At 42.5% G+C, this 12,660-nt stretch overlaps 1 protein-coding gene across 1 annotated transcript; it reads right to left on the reverse strand.

The window, feature by feature from the left end:
- Positions 1-1,123: 1,123 nt before the first annotated feature.
- Positions 1,124-2,109, reverse strand: LOC105986962 (protein FAM127C). Its single transcript, XM_013018096.1, has one exon. The coding sequence runs from the start codon at positions 2,022-2,024 to the stop codon at positions 1,683-1,685; it is 342 nt and encodes a 113-aa protein (XP_012873550.1). The 5' UTR covers positions 2,025-2,109; the 3' UTR covers positions 1,124-1,682.
- Positions 2,110-12,660: the final 10,551 nt, after the last annotated feature.

The following is a 12,660-nucleotide window of genomic DNA, read 5'->3' on the forward strand; positions in this document are numbered from 1 at the left end:
AAACATTGGATGGCTTCAGGTAGGGTCTCCATCCCCAGGACCTTCACAGCACTTCACCTTCTGGTTATAATTGCCTTAGAACCCCACCTGTGTATTATCTGAGTTAGGACATTTAACCTTGTTGGACAATTGCCAAGAATCTGGCTTTTTAATTTAAGAGATTAAATGTTGTTAAGCCTTAGAGAATAACTTTATAATGGAAATTTGTTATATACTTTTTGGAGATGCAGGTTAATTGGCTTTCTGCCTAAATTATCCCCATTCCATTCCCCATTTATCTCTACATAATAAACTCTAAAATTTTTATAAAGTTTTATCATTCCATTAATTCCCTGAGTAGCTGGTAAAATAACTGTGACAGATACTCAAACAGTTTGGGTAGCATTCCTCTCTAATTGGCATATTAATTAGGGAGCCGTGCTTTCAAAAGCTTGAAGAAACCATTTGCAAGGAGTTTCCTGGATTACTTCTGCCATAGCTCTAACAAAATAATAATAATAATGATAATAATAATCCATATCCTAAGAGAATATAAACAATCGGAACTACTTTATTCAGCAACTTAGAGTGAATGAATGACTGTAATTATTTTCCTCATGCTCACAAATGTCTAAAATGTTTGGTACCCCAGCAACCTAGCCCTCTATCCAGAGCCAAAAATAAACCTGCATCCAGAAATGGGTGATTACATTTGCAGGACAAGGGAGGGAAAGGAGTCATATTCTTGAAAACTCGATTCCTTTTTAAATATTTGTCTGACATTTATTGAAAGAAAGGGAACGGCTATTGTACAGGCAGTGTAGAAGAGCTGGAAGGGGTACATGGTTGACTGTGTTAAAGAAAAAGCACACACATTAGAGAGGCAGCTGTAGATTCTGAACATAAGTGGATGAGGGTATGGAGCTGTTCCACAGGAGAAAATGAGAGCCTGAATTTGGCTGCCAGGAACACAAGAGGAGTCTGAGAGTCCGGAGGAAATGGGTCCAGATGAAGGTGAAAGTGACAGGCTGGCCGTCCCCTTTGGGGTGGACCAGCTGTCTGAATCAGTGTCCTCGGGCTGTGGTCAGCTCAGGTACCTCAGAGGTGAGTCCAGATGGGCGAGAGCAGCATCTGGAAGTGGGTGTGGGTGGGTGTCCATGGATGGTGGTGATGACAGAGGCAGCCCAGGTGCGCTGGGGTAGGTCGATGCAGTCTGGTGGTGGCTGTGCAGCAGGGGACAGGTGACAGCGGCAGGAGGCTGTGCGTGCTGGGTGTGTCCCTTGTGTTCTCCTAGCCCAGCTGGCGGCTGACTGGAGGCCAGGACAGAGTCCAGATGTGCACGGGAGGGAGGGGCTGGGCAGGCAGCGCGGGTGGGGCGGCAGCGGGGTGGCGGCGCTGCGGAGCGAGGCCCAGGGGCCACGCACAGCAGCGGGAGGCTGGAGCAGCGCTATTCTTGGAACAAAGGCAGGCGCGACGCGGGAGGGACAGGAGCGCGCACGGCACCGAGATCGCGGCGACTCCACGGGACTCCACTGGACTCGAGGAGGCACGGAGGGACGGACGGACGGACGGACGTAGGGACGGGGGGGACGGAGGGAGGGCGTCAGGGCCCGAGGCGCGGCCGGACAGCGCCCGTGGCCACCCTGGCGGCGCGCAGCCCCCCCTCCCCGGAGCACCCGCCCCGGGCCCCAGGCTCTGGCCGCCTAGAAGTCCTCGTCCTCCTCCCAGCCGAACACCCGCTTCATCTCGGCCAGGAAGCCCCGGTAATCGCTGAGCAGGGGGCTGTCCTTCTCGATGTAGGGGATGACCCACTGCAGGGCCGGGCCCTTGAGGCGGGTGATGAGGAACGTCACCTTCAGGGCGTCGCTGGAGAAGGTCTTGTCGTCCACGAACATGTAGGAGCCCGTCTGCACGATGAACTCGGGCAGCCGGTCCGTGTCGCCGTCAAACATCTCGGGAAAGGGGATGGGGTTCTTCCAGCGCCGCGCCGAGCGCCGGATGGGCCAGGCCATGAAGGCCTTCATCAGCTGCACCCGACCCTCCATGGCTTCAGGCTCGTTCCGCCGCGCTCAGCTGGGCTTCGCTGGGCTTTGCTGGGCTTCGCTGGCTGTGCGGGTGTCAGAGCCCAGCCGTCGCCGGAAGTGCGTCCTCGCGGAGGCGGGGCCAAGAGGAGGAGGGGTTTGTAGTTGTGGGCAGGGCGGTGGACTGAGCTTAGACACTTACGGGGGGGGGGGCTCCTTCTGAAGCTCTGTTGGAGCTTCTGTGGTTTTGTACTGAGGTGTGGGGGCGTGCCTAGTGTCCTGAGATACTTGAGATGGCAGGATTGGCATTGTAGGAGTTCAGTGGCTCTCAAATAGGGCAGCAGTCCGGGAGATTTACTTACTTAACCCAGCTGTGTTTGTTCAGCAGAACATTCAAGTGTTTCTGGAGTTAAAGAGTTGCCACCTAGTGTACGTTTTTCTTTTCTAGGGCTATTGGCTTTTCCAAATTTCTTGGAAGAGGTTTAGCCGTGACACTGAAAAAATTCATCCACCAAAAAAATTCTAATATGTTTCTTGGTATTTATTCATCTGATACTATCTCATGATAAACGTTGGCAATTTTGTTGTTCTAGTACTGGGGCTTTAACGCAGGGCCTGGGAGCTGTCCATGAACTCTTTTGCTCAAGGCCCTCCACATTGAGCCACAGCTCTACTTTCTGCTTTATTGGAGATAAGAGTCTCACAGACTTTCTAGCCTGGGGTGGCTTTTGAATTGTGATCCTCACGTATCAGTTTCCTAAGTAGCATGAGCCCCAGCATTCAGTTACCATGATTGATGTTTTTGATTGATAAAAACCACCTTGTGGCAAGCTTCCTGACATATACCTATAATACCTGTAATCAGGAATAACAAACACATTGAGAGTTCATGTCAGCCTATGCTACATAGTGAGAGCCTCTCTCATAAAACTAATCTCTGAGGATCTAGCTCAAAGGCAGAGCTCCTGCCCAGCATATGCAAGACCTTGGGTTCACAGCCCAGCTCCACAGATTGAAAACAAACAAAAACAACCTTCCATTCTTGAAGGAAGCTTCTGTTAATGAAGGGATATTATACTTTCAATGCATTCATACATCCATTGGTAGATTGGGCAAGCTGATACATTTTCACATATTCACACTATAAGATTCTAGGGCACAGAACAATAGGGATTACTACCCCTGCTTTCACTGTATTTGATGTTGGTATAATTTGTGGAGGGGAAGGGGTAAAACAAGTTGTTTAAATAAGTATATAGGTGGACCTGCTGCAACAATGAGGAGTACAAGTTGTCATGTCGAAAACGAACTTTACAACTTTGGTGGGGGGGGAGGATTAGGTGGGGGGGGGGGGGGAGACTGGGAAGGGATGGGAAGGGGAAACAAAGGAGGAGGCTACAACGCTTGATAAGAAATGTACTCATTATCTTGCCCATGTAATTGTAACTCCCTCTATACAGTATTTTCACAATAAAAAATAAATTAAAAAATTTTTTAAAAATGTGATGCACAAAATAGTATGTACTTTATGATTCCACTTAACATCATTGTTAAGAATAGGCAGAACTAAATGCTTAAACATTTCAGTAGAGGGAGAGGGGTATCATCGTTTGTTAAGTTACATGAAGGAACTTTATAAGATACTAAAATGAATATATGATTTTTTCCATCAGTAATATATGAGAGATTAAGTTGCTCCACAATCTCAATGACATTTTGTATTTTCAAGTTGTGTTTTGTTTCTGGATTTTTTTCAGCCACTCTAATAGATATGAAGAAGTAACTCCTTATAGTTGTAATTTGAAGTTCTTTAATGTTTAGAGATGAAGAATATCTTATTTACTTTTCTGGTGAAGTACTGGTTGAAATGGTTTTCTTATTTTTTAATCATATGCTTTAATATGTGTGTGTGTGCGTGCGTGCGTGCGTGCGGGCGTGTGTGGGGGGTGCACACGCTCGCAAGCGCACGTGTTTAAGTGCGAGTGCACACTCTGGCCCTGGGGCTTGAACTCAGAAACTGAGCACTCTACCTGAGCTTTTGTGCTCAAGGCTAATGTCTACCACTTAACCCACAGTTCCCCTTCTGAGTTAATTGAAGATAAGTGTCTTATGGACTTTCTTGCCTACGGTGGCTTCAAACTGCAGTCCTCAGATCTTATCTTCCTGAGTAGCTAGGACTTTAGGCACGAACCACTAGCACCTGACTCATGATTTACTTTTTTATTGGTGTCTTTTGAGAATTCTATATGTATCCTATATCCAAGTGTTCATTAGATATGTGACTTTCCAAAGTTTTCACCAAGATTCTACCTATTGTTTCATTATATAAGCAATGTTTTTTGAAGTACATAAACATTTTATTTTATTTTGTTTTTGTTTTTTTGGGTCCGGTCGTGGGTCCTGAACTCTGGGCCTGGGCACAGTCCTTCAGCTCTTCAGCTCAAGGCAAGCACTCTACCACTTGAGCCACGGCGCCACTTCTGGCTTTTTTTTTCTTTGGCTTATGTGGTACTGAGGAATTGAATCCAGGGCCTCATGCATGCAAGGCAAGCGCTCTACCACTGAGCCACCTTCCCAGCCCCCCATAAACATTCTAATTTGATGAAGTCCAATTTACCTAATTGTACTTCTATTTATTTTGTGTTCAATGTTTGTGTAATCTAAGGGCACAAATATTTTAAGAAATTTTATAATTTTAGGTTTTACTACTAGGATGTGTGTGTGTGTGTGTGTGTGTGTGTGTGTGTGTGTGTGTGTGTGAGTTCCGTGGTGTGATCTCCAGGTCTTATACTCTTGCTTAGCTTTTTCTGCTCAAGGTTGACACTCTGCTACTTCAGACAAAGCTTGATGTCCAGCTTTTTTTCCCCTACTTGTTTATTGCAGATAAGAGTCTCATAGCCTTCCAGCTTTTAATCAAAATCCTCAGATCTTAGCCTCATGAGTAGCTAAAGTTATGGTCTTGATCCACTGGTTCATGCAACTCTTATTTAAATTTAGCTACATGGTGTAAACCATAGATCAAAATTGTTCATAAGTGGACAGTTGTTGCTGTATCATTGTTGAAAGTATCATTCTTTCTCCAACAAAACTGTATTTAAAACTTTGCCCAGGGGCTGGGAAGGTGGCTCAGTGATAGAGCGCTTGCCTTGCATGCATGAGGCCCTGGGTTTGATGCCCCAGCACCACATAAGCAAAAAGAAAAAAGCCAGAAGTGGCGCTGTGGCTCAAGTGGTAGAGCGCTAGCCTTGAGCTGAAGAGCTGAGGGACAGTGCCCAGGACCAGAGTTCAGGCCCCACGACCGGACCCCCCCCCAAAAAAAACCCCAAAAAACAAAACTTTGTCCAAAAGTTTGTCTGTCTGTCTGTGAGTGAATCTATTTCTGAATTCCATATTGAGTTCTGTTTACATGTTTATCTTGATAACAATACCACATTGTCTTAATTAATGTACCTTTAATCATAAACCTTGAAATCAAATAGTATTAATCCTGCAATTTATTTCTTCTGTTTCAAATATGTGTTCTCTCGGGGCTGGGAAGGTGGCTCAGTGGTAGAGTGCTTGCCTTGCATGCATGAGGCCCTGGGTTCGATTTCTCAGCAACACATAAACAGAAAAAAACGGAAGTGGTGCTGTGGCTCAAGCTGAAGAGCTGAGGGACAGTGCCCAGGCCCAGAGTTCAGGTCCATGACTGGCAAAACAAAAAGAAAAGAAAAGAAAAGAAAAAAATCAAGTATGTGTTCTCTATTGTATATCCTTTGCATTTCCATATGAATATTAGAAATAGTTATGCTTTATATGTTAAAACTTTCAGAGAATTTGAATCTTAGGTCAATTTTGTGAGAATTTGTCTTAGCAATATTAAGTGTTTTAACCCCTAAACTCAAATATATTGCTCCATTATTCAGATAATCTGTAATGATGTAAGTAATGTCTGTAGTTTTTAGCGTACAACTATTTCACATTTTTATAATATTTAACCCTATTTTGTTGGTGGTAGTTGTGAGGCTTAAACTCAGGGCCTGGATGCTGTCCCTAAGCTCTTCTGCTCAAGGCTAATACCCTATCACTTAGAGCCACAGTGCCACTTCTGGTTTTCTGGTGGTTGTTTGGATATAATATTCTTACAGACTTCCTGCCTGGGCTGGCTTTGAACCACGATCCTGATGTTCTTAGTAAATCCAGTTGTAAGAACAGAGTCTTTATTGAAGTACTAGTGGCTGGCAGAGAGACTCTAGTCACAAAGTCCTACCACTATAAATACCACTAACACATGGCTTATATAGCACAGAAACCACATAAGGTGCATGAAATTAATCTTAAAGTAGAAAGCAAATCAGATGTGAACACAATCAAAGTAAACAAATGAACCCTCAAATCTAACAAAGATGTTAAATATAAGCCAAAAGAAATCCAATGTAGACACAATCAAGGGCAATCAAAAACCAGTCATCTAAGAAGAGTAAAGCATCTCTGGAACTTCCAACAAAAACACATTTGTAAACTAAAGAATGTCCTTTATATCGTATTAAGGCCTTTTGCTTAGACCCAGCCTCCTTACTGCACTCAGATCTCAGCCTCCTGAGTCACTAGGTTTACCAGAGTGAGCCACTGGAGCAAGACTTAACCCTAATTTTTAAACATTTTTGTAATATTAAGGGGTTTTTTGTTTTTGTTTTTTTTGAGCTAGAGACGCACTATGTAGCCTAGGCTCACCTCCAACTCCCAATTCTCCTGCCACACTCTCCTTAATGGTAGACTGACCAGCATGTATTCCCAGGCCTACTTTATTTCTCACTTGTTACTAGAAATACAATTGATTTTTGTTTAGTCATCTATGCCCAAAATCTTGTTAAATTCATTTTGTATTCTAGTTTTTTTAAAGACAGTTTCTTCAGAGCTTAGGCTGGCCTTGAACGCATAATCCTCTTGCTTTTGCCCCCTGAGTTCTGGGATTTCAGGTATGCAACACCAAAGATAGCTTGGATTTACTGTTGAGGAGGGGAAACACTAGAATTGAAGTCAACAAGTCATGCTTGGGCCTATGACTTGTGCCCTGTCTATTCCCTATAACTTTCTGCTTTTGTTTCTTTTCAGATTGGGTCCAGTGCACTTTGCACAGGGAAGACCATGAACCTCCTATCTATGCCTTACCTGTAGCTAGGTTGTTTGTTGAGGGAAAATCTAGGTATCTTTTTCCCAGGGCTGTTTTGAAACTGTGATACTTCCAATTTCTGCCTGAGTACCTGGAATGACAGGAATATACCACCATACCTGACTTGCTCATATTTTTACTGAAGCTAGAAATGAGTTTTCTGTATACATGATCATGAGCTACCAATAAGAATATGCCTTCTTCCTGACCAATATAAAAATAACCTATGCCTATATTCACTTTTATTTACTCCATTCTTGTTGTTTTTCTCCTTACTGCATTGTCTAGAATCTCCAACTCAACATTGTACTGAACTGGTGAGAATGGGCATACTTGTCTTCTTTGTGTTTGATGTCTACAATGGAGGTTTTTCCTTTTTAATTTTTAAATGTTTTTATATTCAAAAAATTTTTGATTGGTAATGGAGCTTGAATTCAGGCCCTAGGCACTATCCCTAAGCTTTTTTGCTCAAGGGTAGTGCTCTACTACTGAACCACAGCACCACTTCTGGTTTTCTGGTGGTTAATTAGAAATATGAGTCTCACAGGCCTTCTTGCCTGGGCTATGTTCCAACCAGGATCCTTAGATCTCAGCTTCCTGAGTTGCTAGGAGTACAGGTGTGAGCCACCAGGGCCCAGCTCCTTTTTATTTTAATAGATACTATTAAGCAAAATTTGGAGCTTCCATTTATTTTTAGTTGGCTGAGAGTTATATTAGGAACCATATGACACAGAAATGCCTTGTTAGTCATTTGCCCTTGATAAAACATTTGCTCACTGTTTATAGTTGATTAATTTGTAAGCCTGGGAAATAGGCCAAATATTTTTGAAAGGTGAATGGACTGCCATACTGTAGCATATTCATGTCATCTTAGATGGATTCTAAATTGGCCTTCATCATCCCAAGCATCTGATCTGGGGTGGGCATTGTAACTTGCTAGTGGCCAATAGTATATGGCAAAGAGGATGCAGTGACCATTCTATGAGTATGCTATATTGAAAGTGTCTCAATCTTTTTTTTTTCAGGTAAGGGGTAGGTTTATTCAGTAGACCTGCAGGGACCCGGCAAGGTTGGCACTCCACGTGGCTGGGAAAGAGAGGAAAGAGAGAGAGCTGGGAAAGAGAGAGGAAAGAGCTAGAAAAGAGCAGAGAGCAGAGAGAACTAGAGAGAGCTAGAAAAGAACAGCAAGAGAGAGTCTGGGCCTGCCCTAGGCCTTATGTAGGGTATGGGTGGAGAAAAGTGTGGCCACATTCAGATGTGACCTCAGCGGATGCAGATGTGACCTCTTCCAGGTGTGCCAGTTGCCTAGGTAACGCAGGTACTGGGTGGAGACTTTGCTGCGAGGAGGGTGGAGTCTGCTGGCCATCCAGGAGCGGACCTTACATTCCAGCCTTTTAATAATCATGAAATAGGGCGAGGATTCTCTCTGGCTACTTCCTGCTGACAAGGGGCGTCAACAATAGGGGTAAAAGGCTGGAATTTGGTCTCCTCCCAGAGAAGGCAGTGAGCAGCAGCTGTCCCTTGCTGGCGTTGAATCCTTAGATGAAGTCAGGAGAAGTCTCATGAGCATTGAGAGGCAGAGTAGAGAAGTGGTGTGGGCGTGGATGTGAAGGCCAGCAATGGTATCGATGCGCTGATTCCGCCGCAAACAGATGGGTTCGCAAAAGGCTGTCAGAACTGTGCGTATTCCTCAGAGCAAAAAGGGAAGAACAAACAACAAAAAGAAAAAAGAGGGAAAAAAACAGAGAGAAATCCCAGCTATCCTGACTTTAAGCCCTTTATCCGAGTCACGGCACCATTTATGTTAGGTTTTTAAAAAGAGGTAGCCGAGTAAGAACAGCACCAGCACGCACGTGGTATTCAGGTAAGGGGTAGGTTTATTCAGTAGACCTGCTGGGACCAGGCAAGGTTGGCACTCCACGTGGCTGGGAAAGGCCTGGGAATGAGAGAGAGCTAGGAAAGAGAGGAAAGAGCTAGAAAAGAGCAGAAAGAGCAAAGAGAGCTAGAAAAGAGCAGCGAGAGAGCTAGAAAAGAACAGCAAGCGTCTCTATCTTGAAAGCAGAATCATGCTAGCCATGAAGGAACATGCTGCAGGTTTGGGAACTCATTATGCACAGGACACCATGGCGCAGAATTTCAGCGCAACTTTTATAACACAATAAACAATTTTTTATCATTTAACCCTCCTCATGTGAATATCTCCAGGTGTATTGTCCTATAAATATGGTTTGTCATTATTTCCAAATATTTGGAGCTTAGCTTTAACAGTGAAATGCAGCTAGATCAGAAGTCAGGGAAATAATATTGGTTTTGTGTAGATGCATGAAGTTGAAAAATATTCAGAGCATCTCATTCAAGTGGCAGTCAGATTTGATGAAAGATTACATAAACTGATAGCTATATTTGTCTACAGGCAATAAATGTTTTTTTTTCCATTTGTACAGGGGTAAATATACTGGATTAAATATATAGCATCTTATCTATATGGGTTTGGTTACAGAAACAAATGAAGTATTCTCTTAAAAAAGAGTATTCTCTAAAAAAAAAAAGATAAAAGATGAGTGATAGTCAGAGGATTGTATGGCTTGTCAGTCAGTGGCTGATTCTAACAAAAATCTCAGCCAGAATGCTTTGTTGTATTGGCCATGAGAAAATAATTGTGGCCATTTACTGTTAGTTTCTAAATAAACTAGTTAAGATTCTTTACAGTTTCTTAGGATATGAACCATTATATTATTATTATCATTCATGTCTTTATCATCATTATTGTAATTTGGATTTGAGAAATGATCCAGGAGGCTTCTTGCAAAAAGTTTCCTCATTTCTGGAAAAGCTTTTGTGGGCCATCCACTAGTGGTTCAGGCCTGTAATCCTAGCTACTCAGGAGGCTGAGATCTGAGGATCACAGTTCAAAACCAAGCCTGGGCAAGAAAGTATGTGAGACTTATTTTTAATTAACCACTAAAAAGTCAGAAGTTGGGCTGTGATTTAAGTGGTAGACCACTGGCCTTGAGCACAAAACTCAGGGACAGCAAGCCCTCAGGTCCTCAGTATACACACACACACACACACACACACACACACACACACACACACACACAGCTTTGGAAAGCATAGCTCCCTAATTGGTTTGCTAGTTAGGAAGTATTGCCACCCAGATTGTTGAGCACATCTATCCCAATTATTTTACCAATTATTTGAAGAAGGAATAGAATTATAGAATTTTTGGTAAAACATTTATAGTTTCAGATTATAAAATTAATAGGAAAATGCAGAATTTGATGGGTAATTTAGGCAGAAACTGAACTGATTAACTACATCCAAAAACTATATGATGAATTTCTCTGAGGCAGGAAAAAAGTCACTTACTATAGCTTATGTGCAGTTTAATCTCTTAGATTTATAGCAATGTAAAAAGCCTTTACTCGTTTGGCAATTGTTCAAGAAAGTTCAACATCCTAACTAAGATGATATCCTAGTGGTCTCATATCATATTATTTTGTTGTGATATCAAAAGGTGTAATTGAATTGAGAATTGTGTCTCAAGCCTATACTTTTACCTATTTACCTATTTACTCATATCAGAAGCATTGTGGTTCAAGGCTAGCCTGTGCAAAAATGTTGCAAGATTATATCGTAATGAACATAAAACAGGACATGGTGCTTTACACCTGTTATCCCAGCTTTACAAAAGTGTAAAGAGGATCATGGTCCATGCAAGCCTTGGCAAAAAGGGAGACTTTAAAAATAATGAAAGCAGGGAGGAAGGGTAAGCAAATGTAGTCATTATATTCAACGTATGTTATGTAAAAAATGAACTATGTAATGAGGTTAGGAACAGGAGGGGGCAAGTAGGGGAGAAAAAAGGGAGGAGTGAGACTGGCTAAGAAGCACTGTATTCATAACCTGACTCAGGGAATCATAAAACCCTTTGTACATCTACTTATTATTTAAAAATTCAAAACATGAGTGCCAGTGGCTCACTCCTGTAATCCTAGCTACTCAGGAGGCTGAGATCTGAGGATCGCAGTTCAAAGCTAGCCCGGGCAGGAAAGTCTGTGAGACGCCAATGAGCTACCAGAAAACTGGAAGTGGCACTGTGGTTCAAGTGGTAGAACGCTAGCCTTGAGCTGACTGACCAAAACAATTAAAAACAATAATAGCACAAAGAGCAATATAGGTATAACTCAAGTAGTAGTGTGCCTATCCATCAAGTACAATACCCTGAGGTCAAACCCTTGTTCTTTCAAAAAACAAAAAAGTTATCATTGGCCTTTTGTTCAATTTATAAATTTTTGGAGATTTTTCAGAGAACAAGATAAAGGAATGCACCGGCACTATTTTGGCTTTTTTTCAACTTTATTTATTTATAATCTTTATCTTTTTCCTATGTCTTCATTTGAAAGGATGGCCTCTTGTCATTTATTTATCATTTACCTTATTCCATTTACTGTTCTAACAATATGCTACAGACTGGACAATTATAAAAATAGTAATTTAGTCTCTTGAAAACAGATCTCACAATTGGAAGACAGAAGGGCAAGAGAGTTATACATGACAAGAACAGAAGAGAACCCATTGCTGCAAGACTTGCATTGTGATAACATTAAGCCATTCCTGCTAGTTCTGTCATCCCAATTCCTTTCTTTCATGCTACACATAGCTTAGGAGGGTTAAGAGTTTACATGGCCATAAAATTCCATCTAAGAAGAAAAGAAAACAGTATTTGGGAGGTTTTTTTTGGGGGGGGGTGGTCATGGGGCCTGAACTCTGGGCCTGAGCGCTGTCCCTCAACTCTTCAGCTCAAGGCTAGTGCTCTACCACTTGAGCCACAGTGCCACTTCTGGCTTTTTTCCTTTTGCTTATGTGGTGCTGAGGAATTGAACCCAGGACCTTAGGCATGCAAGGCAAGCACTCTACCACTGAGCCACCTTCCCAGCTCATGGGAGATTATTTATCATGACTGGTTTTGCTGCTTGGTCTCAAAATACATGCGATGTCTTACAAAACAAAAACATTCCTTTCTCACATTCTTGGTGTTCGAAATCTAATGTTAAATTGTTGACACATTCAGTAGCAGGTGAGGAGTCTCATTTTGGTTTATAGGTCACTTAATTGCTATGCCCTATATATGGCAGGGAGTACTGTGGTCAATCTCTTCATGAGGGTACTAACCTCATCCTGGGGGCTCCACTCTTAGGACCTCATCTGAAGCTAATTACCTCCCAAAGACTCCACCTCCAAATACCATCACTTTGGTATGGATTGGGGGGGGGGGAATGGAGAAGAAAACAAATACTTTGTAGTTTTAAAACTTACAGTTATTCTTTTTATTTTGCTCACTTATTTTATACTCCACACCAGAAAGGCAGATCTTTCAAGTGAATGTCAAAGGAAGAAGAAACAAAGACTGATAAAAGATTAACATAAAAGGTATAAAAGAGAACATGGAATTATTAGGGGGTGTTGGTAGTTGGGGTCAGTATTGAAAATGGAGCTCACAATCTA

This window comes from Dipodomys ordii, unplaced genomic scaffold, assembly GCF_000151885.1.
Source record: "Dipodomys ordii isolate 6190 unplaced genomic scaffold, Dord_2.0 Scaffold38, whole genome shotgun sequence".
Lineage (NCBI taxonomy): Eukaryota > Metazoa > Chordata > Mammalia > Rodentia > Heteromyidae > Dipodomys > Dipodomys ordii.